Here is a 26,782-nt window from a genome sequence, read left to right as displayed (position 1 = left end):
TATCTCATAAAAAAAAGTAAGTCTTTTTTTGTTGACCTGTGTAATTGTGATCATAATAATAAAAAATATCAAAATAGCAATAATAATAAAATAAATAAGAATGACAAAGTAAATCGTATAAACGAAGCACTCTGTATACTTGCGCATACGTACCAGCGCACACATTTTTAAATTAAACATATTTTTTCTACATTTATTATTCCCATTTTTGTCTCTATTTGTGTATATTTTACATTCGTAACGATTATAATTTATATAATTGTATCAGATGTGTAGATAAGTTTCGTGTTGAATGACAATATCGTCTCCTTTCCATTAGACCCGACCCCTAAGAAAAGGGATGACAAAATCGTAAATCAAAATGTCACTATTACTGAAAACATTTTAATAGTTAAATCTCGAATGTTTTTTATATTTTTCTCGAATTAAAATTTTAAAAAATACAAATAGCACTCCATCCGTTGTTTTAATATTTCTCGAGAGAATTTGCGCGCGCATACAGGGAGTGGGGATAGCGAGAGGAATGCGTCATCCCCACTCTAGCTATTGAAGCTGCGCGCGCAATCTGACACAACTTTTTCTTTGAATTTTATTATTGAAACGATATTTCAAATGTTTCTTTATTTTAAATTAAAGCTATTTCAAAATAAATAGATCTTGATTAATTTTGGTTCAGTAAATAAATAATAAGTTGCTAATAAAAAATTAAGAAAAGAATAAGTAAATATTAAGAAAACAATTAAGTAAATAATAAGTGAATATTAAGTAAATAATAATCAAAAACTAATAAATATTAAGTAAAGAATAACACAGCTTTCTGGAAAATATCAAATTGATCCCAACACAGCTTTCTGGTATCAATATTTTTAATAAATAGTAAGTAAATATAATAAACAAAAAATACACTGACAAAAATTTATCTGATTCAAGTAAATATTTATTTGAAAATAGGTATCGGTTATTTCAATCAAATAGATTTTGTTTTCAGTGTATAAGTAAATAAAAAGTAGATAACAAATAAATTTTTTTTTAAAACTTTTTAAGAGTTTATTTTTATATTAAAATATGAAAAAATATCGAGATTTAAGAAAAAGAAAATGGTTACTCAGTAGAATGTAGTTTCATTATAATAGCACGAATTCCTGGCGATGTACTCGAAACACTTTGCCAGCCTCGAGTGGGCAGCATTGTAGCGAAAATTGACCATGTCATAACGGACTCAAGATGATCGATAACGTTAAATAGCTCTAAATCCTATTTTCGTCTATTATAGATGCTTTAAAGAAAATAAATTAATTAATATTTACAATTGGCGATAGTTTCACTGGGGTCAGGTGTGAGTGTGTGTTCCCTGCTCTCCCATTCAGTAGTTTTAGTCATATTAATTTTCACCTTCAAATTTTACGATTCATTTTTTTCTTTTTTACAAAAAAGCGACGCCTCACGATTGAACCGAACACGACGTTGCCATAATTATATTTTTCATCATCATTATCATTTTTCATAATTCCGTGCGATTCGTTAGGAAAAATATCACAATGTTATAAAAAGAAAATATTTTTTTTAATAATATTATTATCAACCTGATTTTCCACTTCCGACTACAAAAAAAAAGATTTAAAAAAATTACTACACGAAAAAAACGTTTTACCTGGAACAGCGATAAGTTTCTTTGCAATAGCGAAAGTTTAAATTAAAATAACAAAAAATTATGCTAATGTCGTGAAATTTTTAGCTGTTATGTTTCGATCATTGGCAACGTCGCGAGATGTGCATGTGAATATTATATATATATATATATATCAGTTCGTGAGGTGTGTATTTCGCTTCTTTATTATTTTTGTGATGAAGAAGAATGCGCTGACGTGACTGTATTTTTAAATATAAGAAACAAAAAAATGTAATGAATGAGATATTGGAAAATTGAGTGATATAAATTTTCTTCAATACATATTCAGCGTTTTGTTCGTCATTGTTTATTAAAAAATTTATTGTCACGATCAATTTATTCCTGATAGATCTGGTCCATTATTTCTTTACAGTCTCTCTGGATGTCCGCGAGCCGATCGATCACAAATTCAAGCGCATTCGCAAGAACTTAAATGTCCAACACCTGGTTGCGATGGTTCTGGTCATGTGACTGGTAATTACTCCTCCCACAGGAGTTTATCGGGATGTCCGAGAGCAAATAAGCCGAAGAGTAAACCTCGCGATGGTCAAGATTCCGAACCATTGAGGTCAGTATATTGAGAGTAATTTTTTGTTTTTGTTTTACTGTTGCAATATTTCTGCAATATTACTGCAATAATCTCAGTATTGCTCTGAAAAATTAGCAAAATTGGATTTTTTTTCTGTTTTTTAAATATGAAGAAGCAATTTTTTTTCTATACTTCCGTTAAGCGGTGTGAGAAACTGAGTTTCCTTAAACTAGAAGGAAAATTAATTACATTTTCCCCAAATCGAATTGGGGTGAAAGGCACTGACTAATATCTCGCGGTTTTCGCTCATTTCACGCTTTCCCTCTATGGATTCTCTCTCTATGTATATTATGGAATACCAGATGTCCCATCCCAGGGTGTGATGGTTCTGGTCATGCTACCGGAAAATTTTTGTCTCATCGCAGGTAAACAAATTTCTTATCAAGTGTCATTTTGTTTCGTTCGAAAAGAAAATGAAAAGCAAAAAACCAAACAGCAACGGATATTTCTTTTAAGACTGAAGATAAAGCTAAAAAAATTACAATATCAAATTATCAGAAATTAAAGTGAATTCAAAATTGAAATCCGTTTATATTAAGTGTCAAATTCTCTACATTCAATATTTGATTATAAATAATTATAGAATGACGAATATTCACAAACATTTTTAGATTCAATATGGAGCTGCTATTTTCCACCTGCGAACCCCACGGTCACTGCTAGATGGCAGTTTAGTTCCTTCTTGGAATTTCTTCTGACACCTGGTGGTGACCTTGGCGTTCTCAAGTGGAGAAATTAAACCACCATTTTCTCCCTCAAGAAATTTTGTTCTTCTTGAAAAAAAAGAAAAGAAAGATAAATATAAAGAAGTAAAGATATATGAGATAAACATTAAGAAGACAAATATCAATAAAAACATTGACCAACATTTTAATTTCTTATCAAAATAAATGTAAACAAAACGTTTATTTTTGTTTATTTCTAAATTTATTTCTAGGTCTCTAGGTCTAACCGAAAATTAGGATTTCCCTAAGGTATCTATAGACATCCTAGAGACATCCTAATTTCCAAATACCTTGAACATCCGGTTGCTGTTGGGAACAGATTATTTTTTGTTTTGGAACACACTTTCTACTCTTCTGATAAGAGATATTTTTTCTAAAAAATAGTTTCCCTGGAGTATGAAATAAGAAAAGAAAAAAAATTGCTGTTGTAGTGCATCCGGTTGTCCAATAGCGAATCGACAAAAATTGCGAGTACTGGAATCGGGCGGTAGTGTCGAGCAGCATAAAGCAGTGGTAGCAGCGCCTGCAATGAAATTCGAAGGTGTCAATTGTCCAACACCTGGTTGCGATGGAATTGGTCACATTAACGGTTCATTTTCAACACACAGATCACTATCAGGATGTCCAATAGCAGGACATGCGGTGAAGAAGCCTAAATTCGAGGACATGGCGATGTACAGCAAAGGAATCACCGGTGAGAGAACGTAGTTAAAATCTTAACTTAAAAAAACCCCTTGTACTCTTAACCATTGACATTTATCACCAAATCCAAGAAAAAAAATCGAAAAGTTCATTCGAAATCACACTCCAAGTGTAAATTACAATTTTTTTTTATTGGAACTATATTTTATAATCAGAACCTACTCCTATTGTGTATTTATAAAATTTTTATTGAATGATTTCGAAACCCATTGATTGGGATAATGGTCGTTGGTTTATCAGCACGAGGTAGAGAAAGGTTTTTTTTCTCGTAGAAAGCAGCTTTTCTTATTTTCTGCTTCCTCCCCCTTTTTTAACGTCCAATTCATAGTGGTGCATGTTTAAGAAAAAAGAAAACGTCTTGCACAAATAATAAAAAGAAAAAAGAGTCTAAAGACAAAAAAAAATACAATTGAAAGTGTTTTTTAATCAGACTCAAACACCTGAACGAATTTTTGGGAAAAAAATTATTTTCAATACAATGAGAATTAAATTGTGCAAATATATTTAACCTTGTTCTTGACCTTGTGCTATGCCATGCTCTGCACTATGCTCTCCACGCAAAGATGTGCTGTCATACCAATGAGAATCACCTCTCCCTTATTTCCTATCTTCTTTATATTTTATGTATCCCTCCTTACCATCACATTTGTTTTTTCACAATCGTTTCTTCACAATTCAGGTGTGAGGAGAAATTTTTGTTCACTATTTCGAATATTTATTTTACTATTAGTAAAAGTAAGAAAATTAAATAATATTAACTAACATTAAATAGTAAATAATAAATAAATAATTAATTAACAGAACACCTGGACTGTGAATATTTTTGTTGTCATTATCGGCTTAATATCATTCTAGTTTTGTTAGCCTTATTCGAGAGTTTCTGTGCGCGCGCATGTAGGGAGTGGGGATAGCGTCGTTTCGCGCATGCGCGTCATCTCCCCCTCCTCACTTTCCTCATGTCGCGCGCACAGAATCTCGAATGAAGAAAACAACTATTTAGAATAATGTTAATTCAATTATTTTCTATTTGTATTAATTCTTTTTGCCTTTCTTTCTCTTCTCTCGCGTATACCAAATTCCTAATATTTAACTTTAAAAAAAAATTATAAACGTAATCGAGCAGACGCCATTATGATGAAAATAATATATTCTGATTTATTCTGGGATCACGATCAGCTCCTTTCCTGTCATTGAGCTTTGAGGAGAACTTTTACTGTTGAAGGTAAGGGACTGACGTACTCGCCACTTGTTTATGTGTCTTTCGGTGTTACATACAGAATCCACACACGAGTGTTTTTTAAATTTTTATATATAATTCAAAAATAATATAAATGCTTTCAAGTGTTGGTTAAGTAATTGAAATTTGAAAATTTATTTGAAGTCTTTTTTTTGGAAAATTATTTTCACGCCATTTGTCTGTCACACAGAAAACCAACATTTGGAAAAAAAATCCTCCATTTATTCTTCTTCTGGTATGATGGCACCTCACGCTCTTTCCCGAGTTTCCTTAAGAATTTCCACCGCAAATTTTTTTCAATTATTTTTTTAGTCATTTTTATGGTGTTTTTTAAGTTATTTTTTTTGTAATTTTCAAGTCATTTTTTAAAAATATTTATGCCATTTTCTGGTAATTTTTAAGTCCTTCTTTAGTCATTTTTCTACAATAGAGAATAAATTGTATCTTCAGGATAATTTTCGAATTTTTTTATTTACTATTTTTTTTAAATAAGTCAGATTAGTAAAAATACATTTTTTTCTTGTCGAAAAAAGTTAAATAATTTAAGAATAGAAAACTTTTTGGTTAAATTTTTTTTAATCGTAGTTACAATTTGCAGTGGGAATTGAGAAAAAAAACCATTCACCACTCCTGCTAGCTGTAAATATATTTTTTCTCGCCTTCGCTCGCACACTTGTTCTCAAATCATTATATCATCTTTGCGATTTTTGGCCTTTTTTTGGTGTGAAATAATTACTATATAGTTTGTAATTGAAAATTAATTTGCTGCGCACATAAAAGTAGAACTCTAGTTACACAGGTTCGATAAAGACAGAATTGGACATTTTCAATAAAAAAAATTTTTCCACAACAAAACTGGAGATAAATAATAAATAACAAAAAAATTAATAAATATAACAATTTACTGAAAAATAGAAGAAAATTTTTAGATTATTGAAAAAATTTGAAATTAAAATTGTTCATTTTCTTTAAATTAAAAAAGTTATTTTAAGTATTCCAAAGCATTTCCAAAGAAAAAAACTATTTTAAATTTCAACAATTATTTTATTGAATAAAAATTATTTTTTAAATTATTTTTAAATACTATTCATATCAACTTAAAATAGAAAATTTGTCCAATTCTTCTTTAAAAACATTTAGTTCATAATTAGCGGAGTTTCTTTAAAGATTCGTTGCCGATTCATTTGTTATCAAGGCTTTGTGTGATTAAAACCGAAAGAATTCGAAAATTAATTTAAACTAAAAAATATTAAATCAGTTGCAAAACTGTTTTAATCGCACAAAAAGTTGGGTTCATAAGCGTTAGTTTAGAATTAAGGGGGTACAGTAGGGCATCAAGGGGCTTCAACTCTGAACTCTTTTTCTAATCAAAAACAAATTGCAATAAAATAAATTCTAAAAATTAAAAATAATTAAAATAAATTAGAATAAATTTAATAACCGTATTAATATTCGATTGAATGTAAAGGAGATAAATTTGACTCGAGTCGTATGTAAAAAAGGCGGGAAGTTTCAATTTTTCAAAAACTAAGTAATTTGTTTTCTGTTTCAAAACTCGGGAAGATTAGAAATTAAAAAAGTAAAAAGAAGTCGAAAGATGTAGAAACAAATAAAAGGGAGAAAAAAAAATTTTGAAAAGTAGAAAGAAGTGTAAAGAAATAGAAAAGTGAAGAAAGAATATAAATCAAAAGAAGTGAAAAATGGAAAGAAATAGAAACAAATAGTATCAAATAGAAACAAATAGAAAAAGAATGAAATAGGGAGAAATACAAAGAAATGGAAAAATTAGAATAAAATGTAAAGAAATAGTAAAAAATAGAAAAAAGTAGGAAGAATTGGATAGAAGTAGAAAGATATAAAAAGAAATAGAAATAAGTAGAAATAAATAGAAATAAATAGAAAGAAGTAGAAAGAGATAGAAAAGAAGTAAATAAAAATAGAAATTAGGTAACTTTATGCTAAAAATTGACTAGAAAGGGATAAAATGGACGTTTGAGAAATTGTCATCAGTTGGATGTTAAATCTGAGCTTATGATTCATAGGGATGGATGCCGGTGGTCCAGGTCAGGGTGGTACGATGGGTACTGGTCAGTTGAACACAAGCGGTAGCATAGGCACGAGTGTTCAGGGTGAAGATCTCTACACACTGGAGGCTGAGATAACAGAGCTCCAGAGAGAGAATGCCCGTGTCGAGTCCCAAGTTTTGCGCCTGCGCTCTGATATTACCGCTATGGAGAATCAACTGAAGCACGGTGACAAGGTGAGTTTGCTCGGTCGATAAAAGACCATCTGCTGGTTATAAAAATAATTTTAATACCCTCAATATTTTACCAAACGTCAATAACTTACCCATCCATCAATTATCAAATTACCATCAGTCAGTAATTCAGTTTTTAATCCCTCTTCTTCTCTCTTTTATTTCAGGAGTCTTCGATGATAACCCAACGCAATAATAATCTCAACGACTATTATCAATCACTGCGGGAGAATATGATAACTCTCCTAGAACACGTACGAATTCCGAATACTCCAAGTGGACCACCAGAGAAAATTGGCCACGAACATTTCGACAGTTATCTCACAAAATTACAGACCCTGTGTACCGCTGATGGATATTGTGCCGACGATTCCCAACGGCCGATATACGAAACTGTAAAGACTGCTCTTCAAGACTTTACTGTACTACCGACGCCTATCTGAGAGCATCCCTAGAGCTTATCAAAAATGAACCCTTGGATTGTTTGAATTGTTCCTAAAAAAAGTCTTTTACCAACTGTGAGTAAACTAATATTTCAAGAGGTCGCTACTTAACCAGTCAGTATTAAAATTTTCTTCAAAAATATTAAGTTAAAACTGAATTCTGCAAAAGAATCATAAGTGAAGAAAAACTTTTTTTTGATGAATTGTACTTTTCATCAAACGACATTTATTTCTACATGTAAATACGCATTTTTGACATATAGTTATAACAAATAAGTAAACCGGCTATACGAAATATTGTAAATAAATTAGGAGAGATAAGGCATTTATATAAATATAAATATATATATTATTCATGAAGAAAAAAAATGTTATACGGTTAGATGATAAGTTGTGTAAAAAAAGATTTAAAAACAATTAGCTGTATATCAGTCATTGCTGCATTGAAAAAAAATTATTGTGTAATTATATTTACTGCTGCGGTTGCTGGTAAAACAAAAAAAAACTATGCTTAATCTTATCTCATCTAATACAGCAACCATACTTTTACTACCTATTGCTATTCGCTATAAAATAAGTCATCATCTTATTAACGATACAATCCCTTTTATATTGAAAACATAAAAAAAAATTGTTCACTGTTACGATATTATTATTTAATTTTTCACATTATTATTGAACTGGAAAATATTGACATAATCGAAGAATTATCATTTTTTGCACTGTTAACTTAATAATATCAAATTGCAATAAATTGATACCAAAAATATGTGGATCAAATAAAAAATTGATCCTAATTTTTGTCATCAATTTGATACTTTCAAAAAGTATTGTGAGTCAATAATTAAACTGGTGAAGTTTTTCAAAAAATGTCAGATTTGTTTGTGGGTAAAAAAATATTTTTTGTATTTTTTTGTTGCTATTGTTTTGCAAAATACACACTGGCAGAATAGTAGAATCTTTTTTTCAAGACTTAAAATAAAAAATTTTACATATGTTGAAAATCTAAAAAGAAATTTAATTTATTGTTTAACATTGTTTTTTATTATTAAATATAAAAGTTAGACAAAGTTTACAGAGATTTTTTAAATTTTGTTTTTTACGAAAAAAAAGAATAAAATAACTTTTACTACTAATTTTACATGTTTTTAACAACTTTTATTATTTTTAAATCAAAATTTTATTGAAATGTACTTCGAATTTAGTAAAAATAGTCAAGAAATTGAAAAAAAATTCCTGACAGTTTCAATTTTACTATGAACGTAGTAAAAGTACCTAACTACCTTAATTTTTTACTCGCTTTTAGCAACTTTTATTATTTCCAAAGTAAGTTTTAGTAAAATATACTTCGAATGTAGTAAAAATATCGAAAATAGTCAAAAATAGTCAAAAAGTTGGAAAAAAATGTTACTAAATTTTTTACACGTTTTTAGAAAATTTTAGTATTTTTAAAGTAAATTTTAGTAAAATTTATTTTGGATGTAGTAAAGTTTCAAAAATAGTCAAGATAATCCAGAAGTTGCATAAAAATTTCAGAAAGGTACAAAGTATAACCACAAAAAAAATAGTTAAGAAGTTACTAAAAAATTACTCTATTTGTTTTTTGTGTAACTAAAATTTTTGTTCCTTTTTAGTAATTTAATATTTTCAAAGTAAAAATTAAAAAATTTTATTAAACATTTTTTTTGTAAAATTTATTTTTGGATATAATTAAGATTTTGGTAATATGAAAATAGTAAAAATTTTAAAAAATGGGCAAAAAATTATATTAGAGATCTTTTACTATAAAGTAAATTTTAGTAAAAGAATAAAATACAAAAACATTATTTTTACCTATAAAATAAAATTGCAACATTTCAAAAATTCTTCCCAAAAAGTTCGCTAGTTATTCTATTCTATTAAAAACAGAAAAATTGTTTTTCCAAAGTGCAATACAAAGTTCAATGATAAATGTCGAATTTATAAATTTATACATTTTTTCACTCATTTGGTCTCGTCTTTTATTTGCGTGCCTTATAAATTCAGAATTAAATAATATTAGTCTTCAGATTTGCATTTATCGAAGAAAATTATCGGAGTAACTCTACGTGATATTTTACATGTCAATAATAATTCTTCTTTAATTCCAATACTTAATTAATATGTTGAAAAATATACTCTGAATGGAAGTTTCAATTTTTCTATTTTTTTCTCTGGTTTGAAAAAATTGTTTGGAATTTTATCAACTCACAAAACTAAAGACTGTTAAATTGTTGTTTCTAAGTTTTTCATCAGTAAAATTTCAACAAAATTTTCCGAAGAGTTGAAACATTCTTTTTAGACGAATTGTCAATTTTAGTTTTTTAAGGGCGTTTTGATATTTTTGGTGCTATTTTTTGGCACTTTTGAAAAGCTCTATTTGTGAAAAATAAGAGAATTTTGATATGTGCTGGACTTGTGAATGCCCTTAAGAAAACTTGAAGGATTTGTTGTTGTGTTTAGTACTCGAAACTTCCACCAGAGTTGTTAGTTCTGATTATAATATATTATAGAACGTCTACAATGCAATAATGCTTATTTTTTAAGTGCAATGTATTAAAAAAGAAGAAAAGTAATTCCCTCCAGAAATTTGTTGCAGCTGATATATTTTCTTGAAAAAAAGCTCACTTCAATCCTGGTGATATGTATAGTTATTTGTAAGCACATTTTTTAATTGTATCGCGTTAATTTTGTATATATACTTTTTCAACGCGTGAGTTAAAAGATAAAAAAGATAGAGAGCAAAATTTGTAGAAATTACTTTTTTTCGTCAATTCTTTTTTAAACTGAGTTGAGAAAACAGGTAAAAATTGTATTTACCTGACGCACGCGTATTTTTTTCTACAAGAGACACTGGCGCTTCGAGGATAACAACATTTTTTTTCTTAAGAAACAATTTTCGAATTAATAACATTTATTTCAAGTAATCCCTCCAATAAAATTAAAAAATACAAAAATACGTTTTTCATTCTGCACTTAGCATTTGAATTTCGCGCTTTTTTATAATTTCAATTTTCAAAGTTGGTACTTATAAGCTCAAGAAGTAATAAAAAGGGAATCCCCGAATTCCCTACAAGGAAAATTTTTAACTACAGCAAAGAACATAAAAAACAACAAATAGAAAAATATTTTCATCATTTCTAGTATTTTAGAATTTTTCAATGTTCCATCATATTCCTTTTTGACACTTGCATATCAATTTTATAATCTCCATCGAAGTTCTTCTGTCTTGAATTAAATTCACTCAAAAAAAAAAAAATGAAATTTTCAAGAACACAAAAAAATATTCTTGTAAATAAACACTAATAAAAAATATTCGATAAAGAAATGTACGCCTGATCTAAAGACTCACTTCATAAAGTTTTAAACATCTGTAATGGTAAAAAAATACAGTTTGTTGTAACTTTTAGTCACTAAATGAAAAAAGAGTCTTGAATAAATGTTAATTATACTTTAAAAAAAGAAAAAAAACGCGGAACATAGTAAAAAATGTGACGACTGATTAGGTGAAAATGAAATTATAATATATGCACGCGTCTAGAATATAAGAAATCCAATTAATAAATTTTTAATCATTGCTAGTGTTCGTGTACATTCCCCCCCAAGAACTCGATAATAAGTCAAAAGTATGAATGTTAATTAATTTCATTCCCTCGATATTCGGTTTGAAATTTAACAATTAAAACAATTAAAATTGGTACTAAAAAAAGACACGTTTTAAATTAAAATTTGAAAAATTTATTAAAGTTAAGTTTTCTTTCTATATATACATAGTCTTCTTTGTTTTCTTTGAAAAATCCATAATATGTGTTATTTCGTTGTACAAAAGAAAAAAAAATGATGCGAAAAGAAAAATCTAAGCAATTTGAATTTAGTCATCGCAAGTACAACGAGGAGGTAATGAATGTGAATTACAAAAAAATGTGACGACTAATACGAAGTAGTTTTGGTGCACATACGCAATATACGAAATTAAAAAACCGTGATACTGTTGGCCCATTACTTCGTCTATTAAATAAAAAAAACTGATTTTTACCGCAGCTGTTAGAAAGTGATAATGTACATAAAAAAGTAGAAGAATGAGAATCAATTATTTACCTGAATGAGATGCAAGAAGATAACGTTATCTTAAATACATTTTAACCAGCACCGTGTAGTGAGAGAATTAATAAACTAGAATATAGATATAGTCGAACAATTACAATTACTCTCGAAATCATTGCAATTCTTATTATTACGATTCAGATTTTATTTATTAAAAAATTATTATTAATATTATTATTATTATTATTATTTTCTATTCATTATTATTGTCACATAATTATATTGCTAATATATAATTTATTATAATTCTTTTATATAATTTGTTATTGTATATTAGAAATTATTATGTATTATAGAAAATAAGAATTATTACTAATTAGTTGACAAAATTTGGTGGAGTAGAAGAGATAAAAGGGACGAAATGTCTTCTCCTGTCTTTTTCTTTGGATTTTTTATTTAATATTATGGTTTCGATTATTAGTAATAATTCGTTACTAATTCTTGCCAATTTTATAATAATTATTATTCTTATCATAATTATGATTATAATTATTAATATTTAATTATTATTATAATTCCTATTATTATTATTATTAATTTATTAGTATTATTATTGTTGTCTTTGATAAAGTTCTATATATGAATTATAAGTTTCAGCAAAATGCTTTAAAAAACAAGCATAAATGTTACTCCGATTGAATAAAGGGTATTTATCGAAAAAAAACTTGTCATTTCATTTACACTATTTGAAAAAGTAATAATATTTTTTTATTCACTAAACAAATGTGTGGGACTATTCCTGTAATAATTAGTACTCTTAGTGTGAAATCTTAAAAACAATTTTTTTTTTTTATTGTAAAACAATCTATGTAAAGTTGGCCCCACACTTTTAATATTAAATTCTTTTTCAGAGTTCTGGCTTCCTCTACAATGATAAAAACATCAATTTATTCATATGGGGCCCAACTTCACACAGCACCCCACTTTTGAAAATACGACTTTATTAATAGAGTTCTAAGTAGTTTTGAAAGATCATACAAAGCCAAAACGATAAAACATTGAAAAAACGATATATGTGGACGTCCACATGAAAAGGGCCCATATTGTCGGTTCTAGTTTTCGAGATAATCGGAATTTAGTAATTTTGGAGAAAAATCTTAATTTTTTTTTCATTTTGATTTCATTGGTTCTTTAGAACAATGAAAAGGGCCCATTTTGTCGGTCATTTGCAAAAGCAATCCGTATTTTAAAAATGGAGGTGTGGAAAAATTTAAAACCTCTTGATTTTTCATCTTTAAGGTGTCCTGGACTGTAAACAATTCTTATCTGAATAACTTCCCAGAAGAACCAGAGATATTGACGTTAGAGTCTTTTTTCGTAATTGTCGAAAATAAAAATTTGGATATATTGCGTCAATTTTTTCATAATAGAGACTGTGAAAAAATTTTAAATAAGTTTAATATCTATTCTTTTTCTTCAAATGTCACAATAAAATTGTACCTAATTATTAATCTTGTAAAAAAATGATTTTTTAATAGAAAAAATGTCTTTTTTAGAAAAGGGCCCATATTGTCGATTTTTCGTATTTTCAAAATTAAGAGGGGGGGGGATGGTTTTAAAAATTTAAAACCTGTTGGTTTTTTATCTCCAAGGTGGCCTGAACTGGAAACAATTCTTATCTGAATAGCTTCCAAGAAGAACCAGAGATACAACAATTAGTTGGTATCGCAATCTTTAATTCCGTTTTTCTCGAAATGAGGTTTTTGGCGTTCTAAACTTTGAAATTCCGTAACTCAGCGAATTTTTAACCAAAAAACTTCTAAGACCACTCAAAATTTTCCAAATTTTGCCAGGAATACGCCCATATAGATAACTCTAATAGTGTCAATTCAAAAATACAATAGAAGAGTTCTGATGAGAGTTCTAATGAGAGTTCCCCCCTCTATGTAGTTCCATAAAAAACCCATAATAAAATTTTTTTCCAAACAAACTATTATTTCTCCAAATAAGAGTTCTGACCTAATGTTCTCAAGGAGAATAAAGATTCTACAGTTTTCTACCAAAAAACAAGAGTTCTGCAATAAAAAAACATGCTCGTGTCGCCCATTAAAATCTGAATTTATAATTACACCCGAAGAGTATGCATTCACAAATTTAAGACGTGAAAAATGTCAATTTTTGGTTGGCTATATCCTGAAATCCTTAAGTTCAATTTTGCAGACCAAAAATGGAAAAATCGTTCTACCCATTTCTGAGCATTTTTCTGAGTTGTGACGTAATTTTTCGAAATTTGTCCATAACTTCTTTCGTAATTAATATTTTTTAAATCTTTTGAACTGGAGCATCTCTAGAGGTCACCCTACGTGATTTTAACCTTCGGAGAACACATGGGGGTCTTTTTTTGACCCACGCTTTTTGACGAAAAGCTTTTTATCTTTTTTTAAAATTTTTAATAAGGATTTTCAAGTATACAGACTTATTCTACAGAGTTGAAACTATATTTTAAAAATTCTTCAGTTTGATTAGATGAGCAGTTAAAAATTGGTTGAGCTTTGAAAAATGGTCTAAAAAAGAAGTGTGTTCTCTGAGGGTTATTTGCAAAAATTTGTGAAAAAAATTTTTTATCACACTGCCAAAAAGCATCTGACTTTCTACACACCCCAATAGTGTTAATGCAAAGAATGAGTCGAATGGCATAATTAGGAACAGAGCAATTTAAATTTTGACTTTTAAAAAAACGACAATTTAAATTAAGACTATTTAAGAGTTGCAGAAGTTGTGGTCCGAGTTCTGTAAGCTCTAATTAGAATTTTTGAAGAACCCTTATAACAATTTTGGATAATCTTAAAAACACTTGAATTTAGAGTTCTAGTAATTCTGATCAGAGTTCTGTAAGACTCCCATTGATTTTCTCAAAAAACCCTAATAATTTTTTCTAACAATAAAAACAAGTTAAGAACATCACTTGGAAATTACAATAAAAAATATTTTTGTTAAATTAAAAGTTTCAGAATTTCTAATCTTTGTAGTTCGTTATTGAAAGAAGAAAGTAGAAACCAGAAACTAAAATTAGAAAAAATAAACATAATTAACATTAATGAAACAATATTAAATAAAATATTTTATTATTTATATATATATATATATATATTTATATTTATATATTTTATTATTTAATTTTTAACATTAATTTAACATTTAATAAACTAAACAAACTAAAATTAGAAACTCTAATTTTGTTAATCACAATTTTAATATTCTATCGACAAAATCTTAATGAAAACCACTAATAATAATTATGAACCTGGTTTGAGTAAAATAGATTAGGTACAAAATATATAAAAAAAAATGAAAAATTTTGTAATTTTAAAAGAGTGTCATATCTTTCTTCTATATTAATATTTTTTAATCAAATATGGTAAGGATTTTAAGTTTGGCTAATGTCTACTCTCTACTTCTATTAATAGTCGAATTCAGTTAGTGAAATAAGTGAAATAATAATTTAATAGAAAAAGGAATTAATAAACATGAATTAATCTAAAGGGAAAAAATGTTTTGGAATGAAAAAGAAATAAACAATTCTTTGTTGTTTATTCAATAATATATATTCACCATGTTGCTATCAAAAAGTCTTATAATAAATAGTCAATTGCAAACAATTGTTTACAACAGAAATTTTTGCACTTGACGTTTGGTTTCAACTATTTAAGCACATCGCAATTAGACGTAAAAAACAATGTATATCACAATTATAGGGACGCATTTCGAAAACAAAATATTTTTTCTTTACATTTTTTTTTAAATATATGCCATAAAAATTAAAACTAATAATTTTTTTTTCAAAAAAATATTGTTTTTAACATTTTCGGCCCAATTTCCTGCCGCCGGTTCTTAAACTTTTGTTCTTTATTTATTATCTACTTAAATGAAAAAACGGAATTTTTAAATATTATAGAAAAACGTAGAATTTTTAAAAATGTCCCTTTGTGCGAAAGACGCAAATTTACAGTTTAATTTCAGTCTGAAGAAAATATTTTTAACTGACCCTGTTGAAAACACCCATGTGGTATTTATTAATTATCTATAATTTTTTAATTAATCACTAAAATTATAAATATTTTAACTATATGTACAATATCTTCAAAAGTATCTACTAGATTAATTTTGAAAATTTACAATTAAACTAAAGTGGCCACGGTAAATTTTGTTGTTGATGAACGAAAAACGCTTTTATTTCCGTTTAATTTTTTCGCTACAATAATATTTTTTGTGATAATTTAATTTTGCAAAAAAAAAAACAATAGTTTCGTCAAGGAAGATCATTCCAGGAGTCGTATATTTTTATAAATTAGATTAGAAAATTTGCGAAACTATAACTACTGTTCTTTTTGTACAATTATATACAAGAATTATCAACAATTCGTAAATTATCGTTTTGGATATGTAGAAACATATAAAGTTTGCTTTCAACAGGAGAAAATAAGGCTATGTTTTTTTTAATAAAGGCTATTCAGTCGAGTACTCTAGTACCTTTGTCGCGATCGTCTTTGATTTTATTTTATGTAAATAAAATAGTGTCCACTCTTGACCAAAGCAATGTTTTCCATACTCATTTTTTAAGGCCATTGTAGTGTATTGTATGATGGTTGACGATATAACGGGAAATGTGGTTATTGACTAGAGGCACGTTTTACATTTCTTCTTCCACTTCTTCTTCTTCTTTTTTCTCTTGTCTTCGTTGATCATCCATCTCTCGTCCCGCAAGAGCCATTTTTTATTCTTTCATTTTCTTGAGAGAAAAATTTTTCATTTTTTTTCTCAATATACGCACATTGACACTTTTCACTCTCTTTAATATGTCCGAAGTTAGTTTTCAATCACTTGTGATGTCAATTTTTTTTAAAGTATGTATAGCACATGTTAGCCTTGTACTTGATTGTTCCTCCAATTATTTTCTTCCTCATCAATAATTACGCTGTTTGGCAGGATAACATATCCCCTGTCCAAGGGTTCTCACCTGGAAAATTAAATTATGATAATTATATGTTTTTTTAGGGAAATAATAATGTTGGTGTTGGAGAGAGATCGATAAATAAATGGAAGGGAAAAAATGTAATGTAAGGATAAGATCAAAGGTAATCAAGAAATGTAAAATTATCGTTTGTAGAATTTTTCCTGGTTCGTCTTATTTTCTAGTAGGATAGGACAAAAGTTCCAAATAAATCACATTCTTGCCATTGGGAAAAATTGTTCTAAAAAAATATCGTCACTTAATTTTGTTTAATTTCGAATACAGACGAATTATAAAATTTCAAGTGGATCAGCTGTTTTATTTGTCAGCCGTCATTTTGTTTCTCCTAATTCTTAGAAGTAATAAAATGGCGGCGGACAAATAAAACAGCTGATACACTTGAAATTTTATAATTCATCTATATTCGAAATTAAACAAAATTAAGTGACGATATATTTTTAGAACAATTTTTCCCAATGGCAAGAATGTGATTTATTTGGAACTTTTGTCCTACAATCCTCCATATTTGATAATTGAAAATATAATAATTTAATTTCTTTAAGGATATAAAATTTTGCTATAATTAAATAAGAAATGTTTCCCACCTGGCGTATGGTGGTGGTGGTGTGGGTACAGATTGGCAGGAAAGTGCGTCGACCGTCCCTGGTATCGTGTGTTCTGCTGATAAAATAGTTGAACTACAATTACTGGACCTCACTAATTGTCCTGGATTTAATTTGATAGCATCATCATAAGTTGGTGGAGCATCAGTCACGGCATCATAATCCGGTGGTTTTTGTCTGGATCCATCAGGAGGCTCCTCTATCGATATCACGTGAATAGGATCATCAATCTGAACAAAAAAAATAAAAGAGTAAATAAAAAGAAAAGGAAGAAATTAAACATTTGTTTCATATATATTACACAGGAAGGTCACATTTAATCTTCATTTATTTATCAACCATATTTGTAGGTCAATATTCTCTTATCATGAGCTAAAAATGACAGAGAATAATGCGTGATACCTATATTTAATTTTATTAACTCTGAAATCTATCAATTTTCAATTCTTCAAAAATGAAAATATATTTTTTGTTAATAAAAAGATTAGAGAGAATTTTTTCAATTTTTCTGTTTGTAAAAATATAATTCTTTTTTTGATTCGTTTTTTTATTGGTACTTTAGTTAAAAGCCTTATAAAATCGTTTCTATACACATTCTATATTTATTTCTGTTTTATGATATTAATATTTATATCGACAGAAATATTCAGAATTTGTATAAATATAGAAAGCCACGTGCCGCGCTAGAAATCACTTCTTACTTTTTTAATTTCCTTTTATTTATATTTATCTTTTCTAAATTTTCGAATTTCTTTAAATTGAAATTAATATTTTTTTCAATATTATTATAAAATAATTCAAAAGCGGTTTTAACAGAAAGCAAATATTATTTATGTAACAGTTAGCCGCCATTTTTACTTAATCCCCTTTCCTTCCTCTTTTCCCCTTTTTTATCCCCGTAAATTAATAAAATCTCCTAAAACACCCAAAATCATAAATTTTCTCCCCTTTTCCCCTTATTTTAAAAAAAAACTTGTAAAAATTGTAATTTTTTGTAAATTAGAAAAATTTTTACTTTTCTCAAACTTTGAAAAATTTTAATATTTTAAAATTTAAAAATCTTTTTATATTATTTTAAATTTTTTCATAAAAGGGTAACAAATATAAAATTACTTTTACTTCTAAGAAAAATCCAAAATAAAGCTAATATAAATAATTACAAAATTATATGAATGGATTTTTTCAAAAAAACAAAATAAGATCTCACCAAAAATCCAAATTGTTTGGAATTTTTGACAAACTGCATTAATTTCAGAATAGGGTAATGTCACATTGAGTGGACCGCCACTTTGAGTGGACCGCCTGAGCTTTTAAGTTATCTGACAGCGGAAGAGTGAAATAAATAGTGCGAATAGCAGCACCGCACCTGGAAACCGTAAGAAATTAAGTTCCGCGATAAACATGTACGTTATTGTTTGATGTAACGCATTTTTAAGAATACAAACCAAAAAAGAAGTCGCTCTTACAATGAGTAAAGTGATTTGGAAGTGTAAAAGTAGTGTAAAATTTAAGTTTTAAAAGGTAACTTATTTTTTTCCTACTACTTTGGACATTGAAATTGATTGTCTTAGTTTAATTAAGTGATAATTTTGACTGAAAAAAAAATTTTGGTGTCTGCCATAAAAAGTTGCATGTCACCATGAGTGGACCACTCTTTATAACCATGAGTGGACTGCCTGTTTTTTATATTTTTAATGTCAGTTTACCATTTTTAAGGAAATAAATTGACAATAAATTGGTTTGAAACTGTTTTATGTTCTTTATTAATTTTTTTGTGATTTTGATGTGATATGTGCCAAAATTATTGAAAATGGTTTCACTTAAGGTTACACTTTTTTCATTCCTTAAAAATGAGCTATTTTTTTAAAGTCAATTGTTTTTCCCAAATAAAAAAAAAATCAAAGCTATTATGGTATAAACACTTATCTAGGGATCTAAACTAAAGCTTGGAATAGAAACCTCCGATCAATTTGCTGTCATAAAGAATTTTTTAGAAAAAAAGCTTAGGCGGTCCACTCAAGGTGACATTACCCTAAATTTTACTAAATTCAAAGTATATTTTACGAATTTTCAATAAAACTTACTATTGATATTATAAAATTTACTCTGGAAATAACAATTTTTAATAGAAAAATTTACTATTTTCAATGTCAATTTTTTTATGAAAATTATTCAAATCTTCCTTGTACATTACAATTAGCTATTAAATATTCTTATTTTTAGAGTAAATTTTACTATTTTTGAAAAAAGTTTTTCTAATTTCTATTAAAAAAAATTATTTTCGAAAATAATAAAATTTATTTTGGAAATAACAGTTTTTAATATTAAATTTTACTATTTTTTAAGGAAACTTTTTCAACAAGCCTGAAGACATAAACAATGATAGAAAATTAAGTTGTTTAAAGTTTTAACTACTATGTTTTAAATGAAAATGCATAAAGTCGGTTAACCCTCAGTTCAAACTAATTATATTTAAGCCTTTAAATTATACCTAATTAAAATATTATATAAAAATTATTTTTTATTTTACAAAACTAAAATAGAATTTTTTTTCCACATAAAAAAATAACAAACATAACCTATATGATTTTGCTTCTTAGGTTCCTTTTCTTGTAAAGTGTCTCAAATAAGTAAATATTTGTATAGTATATTATTATGTTTATTAATTAATAAACTGTTACTATTCTATTTTTTAAATAAATGAAAAAATGACGTTTTTTAAGACACACATTTTTTCGGAATCGTAAATAAATTCTAAATAAGTTCGGTGTACCTCCGTGTTTCGTCTTATTATTAGACTCTAATCATAATAGAAATGTTAAAATAATATTAAAATAAAAAACTTGCAGAATTTCCATGGAACTTAAATCCAATTTTATTTATTTGAGTACTTTTTACAAAAGGGCGTTTTTCTTATTTGCACCCCTGTTTATATGGATATAACTAAATTTAATTATTAATAAATTAAAAATTAAATTGAAAATAAAATAAATTAAAATTGGAAAAAAATCATTTCTATCTATTTAATATTTTATACCGTAAAATTTGTGTTTTTTTAACGTTCTTATCATATTCAAAATCAAAATTTCTTTTTTTGGTAATCATTTCCCTTTCGATTCGATATTCGAGTGAATTACACGTGACTGATTATTATCTCCGATTATTGTCTCCTAAATGTGACAAATAAACAAGTAGTGGAGAATTTACGGAGATTATTCTTTCTAATTGGCAGTTTTTACAATAATTATTATAGCAATGTTATTATTATTATTTATATTTATTTATTTTTGTTTTACGAGGCAACTCAGTTTTTCTAAGGATCCTAAGGATCAAAATTGTTGCGGAGCAACAATTTGATATCATTAGAAAAACTGTGATGTGGATATTATTATTATATTGTTAATTATTATTCTTGTTTTTTGATAATTCCTTTTCTTTAATTTCTAAACATTGAGATGAGTGATCATCTTTTTTCTGTTTGATATTTTGAAAAATAATTAACAGATAACTGAAGACATGGGTTTGTGTGATGACGCCTATATTAACAAAAGTGGGTTTTAGAAAGTTTTCCACGCTGATTACACGGAAACAAAGTTGAAAATAGATATAGAGAAATGCTAAGGTACGAAAAGGTTGTTTCTATGATAGGCATATATCTATATGGACGACCTACGATAAATATAGAATCGCGTGCACTTCCGGGTGAATATCCTCAAAGTATATAACACACACGGAGAGAAGGGCGTAGTAGATTCTACTGACATGGCAGTTAAATCTACTAAACAGAATCGTTAGGTTTGGACTGACGGTACAGACAGTGCCATCTACTGCACTGTTTAGTAAGATAGTAAGATACACTGAGCAAACAGTATATTCTACTAAACAGAGAGGTGTCGTAGTGTATTATACTAAACATACAGTTGGCGCCACTAACCGGTGCACTAAATGATTTACTAAACGCGTTCTGTCACATTTACTGCAACTCTTCTCTCCGTGCAATGAATATGGCTAGACAACCCTCTTTTTTTCTTCTCTCTATTTATCTGCATCAATTTTCTCACCCAAAAAATGACGAATTTTTTTCTAAATCTTAAGCTACGGAATTTTGTTTTTCTATAATCTTTCAGATAAAAATTTCCCTTTCTATCTTTTCCTTACAAAAATTTGCATTTTTTTCACCCCTAAGATGTTTAATAACATTTTTTTTTTAAATTTACATTTAATTAAATGCATTTTATTTTCAATATTTAAATTTTTCAATGCTTTTTTCGATCAAAAATAAAAAAACTTGACGAGAGTAAGACCCGAAAGAGGAAAAAAATATTTTTCTTCTTTTAAAAAGAATTTTCCAAGTGGAATTTTCCTTTAATTTTGAAAGATTATTATTTTTGGTAAGTATGAGATTTTTATTTTTCAATTATCAAACGATCCCCAAGAGGTTTTTTTTATCAGTCTATCTTATCTGTTACATTTTAATATACGATTACATCATTGTACGTACTCAAAATCATTTCAGAATTCAATTAAATACAAATGACTGCACTTTGGGCATAAAAAATTAACAGTTAAAACTCATTTGGAAAATATTGATATCGTTTAAAAAAAAAAAGTCCCCATAATTTATTGACTCTGATTACAACTTTTTTCTAATAATTCCTCTGGTAACAGGCTATTAATTGTATTTTAATTTTTTTAACGCAAAGAAATCCGCATCTAATCACATCAATTATTTATTAGAGATACTTTTAAAAATTGGAAAATTTTTTATTTTTTAGAAAAATAAAAATTCAAGATATTGAGATAAGATATAGTAACGCAGAAATTGTCGAATGGAAAAAATTTTTTTTTTTATTTCATTGACAATAATAATTCTTTGTGACACAAGAACTATAGTTGTTAATTCCTTCTAGTTTATAACTTGGAGGTCTTTTGCTTTGTTTGTATTTTATTTCACTTGGATGCCAAAGTGATAACGGAGGTTAATTTTGAAAATAAGGAAAAAGTTTTGAAGGATATTTTGTCGTTTTTTTTTTTTTTTTTTTTTAATTTTGGACCAAAGGCAATTTGGTAAATTTCCGTCGAAAATTATTTTTAAACTACAAAATATGTTTTAAAATTAAAAAATTTTCCAGAAATTTTGTTAGCTGAAATTTAATCAGAAAATTATTTTGAGATTAAAAAGTAAAAATATCTAAATGAATTATTGGCCAAACTACTTCTGAAATATATTGTTCTTTTCAAAATTTTATCATCTATAAAAAAATGAACAGAAAAAATTTTAGTTTCAATAAACATTATGTTTTAAAAACGTTTTTCATTCGCCTGAAAATGGGTGGTCTCTCAATTTTGGTCGGTAGTGTGTATACTTACTTTTTTATTTTTTAGCTATATTTTTCATTATTTTTTCTTACCTATTTTTTTTAGAAAAATTTTCGTCGAATTAAAATAAGTCATGAAAAATATTGACACGGGTAAATACGTGAAATTGAAAATAATAGTGAAAAATAACTAAATTTAGTTAAATAATTCTGAATACTTATTAGCATTTTATCAGTTCGTTATTATATATTATTTCACACATATTTCATAAATATGAAATATTGTAGACATTTTTCTTCTCTTTTTTTCATTATACGTTCTAATTTAGGAATCAATAATTATAACTTCCATTACTCTCCATTAAGTTTATTTCTATCAAATGAAATTCTTGTCACGAATATATGGAGAACATTTATGTAAGCCAAGTGCACTTATATACTATATTGAAATTGTTTACATTTCAATCCAATAAAGTTTTTTTTTAATATACAACTTTTATTAGAATTCTTCCATCAATTGAAATATTTTCAAACGTAATTGGATTTTTTTTTACGGGGAAAAAAACTGCAACAAAAATTAATCGTGTACTATTCTTTACAAAAAAAAAAGAACAAAGAAATTTTCCCAACATCACGGAATATTCCGATGGAGAGTTAGGAATATTCTTTTGGAATATTCTATTCACATTTCAGGAATATTTAAGTGTTTGATCTTTGGAATGTTCTTTTGGAATAATGCAGGAATAATTCAATGTAGTATTACTTTTTTAATCTATAACTTTATTTGGTCAAAATAAATTGATAATTTATTTAAATAGCACGAATATTGATAATATATTATCAATATAATAATAATAAAAAGATAAAAAAATAATTTTACAAAATCCCAATGGAATATTTCTACATTATTCCAAATGAACACTCGAATATTCTAAAAGAGTATTCCAAATGTTCCAATGGAATATTTTCAATGTATTAAGGGAATATTCCAGGAATGTAAATATAATATTACAAAAAATATTCCAAATGTTTCAAGGAGTATTACCAATGTTCCAAAGGAATATTCCAGGAATATGAACAGTATATTTCGAACTAATAACTTTTACTATTGAGGTTGAATTTATTTTAACACCAGAGAAAAATGTTATGAATATTAAATAATTTTTTAAATATAGAAGAGAGTGATTGAACTTTACATCAGATGGATATAATAATATCTAATATGCATATAGAATAAAAATATAAATAGCTCAAGGAATTTTAAAAAAAAAGAAAGAAAACTTCTTATAAGTTGTCTATGCCAAGTCTATAGAATCACGTCATCGCGGGCCTTAAACGCTTAACGTAATAAGGGCTACTGTGAATATTTTAAGTAAAATGTTATAAATGGATGAACTGAATGCTCAAAATAGTAGAGAAAGGGGAATTTTTAGACACGCAAGGGTCAATTAATAACCACCCTGCAAAAGTAAATTTTCTTCGTTCTTGGATATTGCAATAGGGGGATTGACCTATATTGATCTAAAATATCCTATTCCTCCTTTCTAATATACTAACTCTTCTTTCTCTATTGTCTATACACTCCATTAACGATTAGTATTTCTCAATTCTCGCACAATCTTGATCGACAAAAAAAGAAAAAAAAAAGAAGAAGAAGAACTTTATTCGTGTTTATGAATGCAATAAACCAACATTAGAAATTGAAACATGTCAGGGTGACATAATATGCCCCTTAAGTTGAATTGCTCCACAAACTTATTATACAAGTAAAAACTTCTGTCATTAGTCAAATATTTACTGAATTTTTTACATACATTTTTAATTATCTTTAAACTATTCATATTTGTGTCAAAAAAATTAGAAAGTTTGCGACAAATCGATTCACGAAAAGAACTTTGCTAAATTATTAATTTGCTTGTTTGTTGTTATTTTCTATTATTAAATTATAGGATATCAATTTTTTATTGCCGAAAAAAATAGAATCAAGTACTAAAAAATTGTACTCAATAATTTTTAGTATTGCAAAAAAATTAATTTACAATTTTTCTTATATTAATAAATTAAAAAATTAATTAATAGGGGAGAGTGGGGCAAACCGGACCCGCTAACGGTTTTTTGACTCTTGTGACTAAACGAATCAACCGATTTCATTTTTCGATGGCTTGTTTGAAAGATCATTTAATTGCGCAACTTTTTCCCAGAGTCACCAATACTTTATCTTTTATTGTTTAGTTGCTGTGTTAACTTTAAAAAATTTTGCAAATGGTCCGGTTTGCCCCACCCCCTGGGGTAAACCGGACCGTTTGGTTTTTTATTTATAATATTGCATTTACATAATCTACAATAATAAAAAACATAAAGAATCATGTAAACTATGGTTGTAGTAATGAAAATAATAATACGGGATTGAATTTTAATTCAATAAATATTTTTTTTTAATAAAAAAATAAAAATGTTTGTCATTATCAGAGAATCAATATTAAGGGGTCCAATTCTCATTGGAAGACAATTATTTTTCATTGTAAGTAAATATTTTAAAGAAAGAAACATTTTATTTAAAAATAATTTTTATGGATCTTTAATTGAATGGAAATATCCTATGGCCGGTTTGCCCCACCGAAAACGGCCCGGTTTGCCCACAGGCCCATTTTGAGAATAAATGTTTGTCAAAAAGAAACGCTTTGCAAATTCATCAAAGTTTTTGGTGGTAAATATTCCTGAGGTGTGTACCTTCAAAACCTAAGACCTAATATTTGGAAACATTACACGATTTCCTCAGAATTTCCTTAAGAAAAAATTCGTAAAAGTGTAGAAAAAAACTAAAAAAAAACCATAAAAGAGGCTAATTTCGCTCAATTTTTCAATTCTTTTTTAAATAACTTCAGGAAACGATGAAAATAAACATTGGCACTGAAAATATATAATCTCTAACCCTTTCTCTTTCCTATTACTGCATAAAGAAATTAAAATATGTTGCAGAAAATTATTTATAAGCCGTTTTGTTGTGAGCGACTTTACCTTTAAATGAGGGTAAATTCGCTCACCATTATTATTCTGGCAAAATATATTATAATCTGCAAAAATAAAACTAAATATTCTTTAGAATCAATAAAGAAAACAATTAAGAACAATATCAAAAGTTATTAGAATAAATATTTAATATTGTTTTATCAATAAGTAATTATATATATATATATATATATATATATATATATATATATATATATATATATATATATATATATATATATATATATATATATATATATTCCCCCCTAAATTTTTTTTAAAAAATTCAAAAATTGTTGAAGATACACCATTTTGAATTTTAATATTAATTTTATAAAATTTTAAATATCTCGGAATATTGTTTGTGGATTTTTATTAAATTCACACATTTTTTAGGAAAAATATGTAATTTGAAATAAAAATAAAGTTGATAAAAAAATTAATTTTTAAATAAAAAATGTTAGGTATATCTCCGACTGCTACTTTTGAAAAAATTAATTTTCAATAGATTTTAATAGATTTTTCTTCATATTTTGAGAAAATGTTTCTTTGTAAATATTTAAATGTGGTAAATATTTCAAAACTCTTTGCCATGTCAAAAAACGAGATATTGTGGTTGACATTTTTTATTTCTAACATAATCGCATGTAAAAGTTAAAGTTTAAACTTGAATATCTCAAAATTTAGCATCGCAAAGGGTTTTGACATTTTTACCACATTTAAAGGACACCCAAAGAGATATTTTCTCAAAATTTTAAGAAATTCTATGGAAAAACAATTTTTTTGAGAGTAGCAGCCGGAAAATTCGAATTTTTTTTTAAGCATCGACAAAGATTTTCTATGGTAAAAAGCACAGAAAATTACTGTAGAGCCTTAAAAATTTCCAAAATTGATGAAGAAATTGTCGTTTATCATCAATTTTTCAAAAATTTAGGAACAGTTTGTACCACAGGCAGACAGTATTTACTAAACAAGAATCAAACAATACTTTTCCGAAGGTTTTCAACGTGATAATTCCGAATCCAGCGTCATAATAGACCCTGCACGTCAGGTTTTTGAGGTATTTTAACTTAAAAGTACAAAAGACCAGTTTTTTAACATCAAAAGATAATTGTTTTGCCAAAAGTTCAATATTGG

At 27.1% G+C, this 26,782-nt stretch overlaps 2 protein-coding genes across 11 annotated transcripts in view; one reads left to right on the top strand and one right to left on the bottom strand.

Annotated features, from left to right (window-relative positions):
• The window catches only part of LOC122509236 (mucin-5AC-like), a 659,214-nt gene extending 650,569 nt beyond the window's left edge, over positions 1–8,645 (top strand). For 6 of the 10 annotated variants that reach the window (XM_043623109.1, XM_043623114.1, XM_043623112.1 and 3 more), the window contains 5 exons: positions 2,043–2,237; positions 2,561–2,623; positions 3,415–3,677; positions 6,965–7,182; positions 7,347–8,644. In XM_043623109.1, the coding sequence (XP_043479044.1) occupies positions 2,043–2,237; positions 2,561–2,623; positions 3,415–3,677; positions 6,965–7,182; positions 7,347–7,622 (1,015 nt within the window). In that variant the 3' untranslated portion in view covers positions 7,623–8,644. Of the gene's footprint in view, positions 1–2,042; positions 2,238–2,560; positions 2,624–3,414; positions 3,678–4,861; positions 4,908–6,964; positions 7,183–7,346 lie in introns of those variants that run through there. The other 4 variants (XM_043623113.1, XM_043623115.1, XM_043623118.1 and 1 more) reach the window with 4 other exon arrangements.
• A 6,613-nt stretch (positions 8,646–15,258) lies between these two features.
• LOC122509155 overlaps positions 15,259–26,782 on the bottom strand; it is a 55,416-nt gene continuing 43,892 nt past the window's right edge. The window contains exons 3-4 of the mRNA XM_043622977.1: positions 17,301–17,548; positions 15,259–16,701 (exon numbers count right to left, since the gene is read on the bottom strand). Of these exons, the coding sequence (XP_043478912.1) occupies positions 16,698–16,701; positions 17,301–17,548 (252 nt within the window). The 3' untranslated portion in view covers positions 15,259–16,697. The remainder of the gene's footprint in view (positions 16,702–17,300; positions 17,549–26,782) is intronic.

Source organism: Leptopilina heterotoma, unplaced genomic scaffold (assembly GCF_015476425.1).
Source record: "Leptopilina heterotoma isolate Lh14 unplaced genomic scaffold, ASM1547642v1 Lhet_6, whole genome shotgun sequence".
NCBI classification, from domain to species: Eukaryota; Metazoa; Arthropoda; class Insecta; order Hymenoptera; family Figitidae; genus Leptopilina; species Leptopilina heterotoma.
Note: the sequence above shows the minus strand (reverse complement) of the source record. Positions and strands in the feature narration are given on the sequence as shown.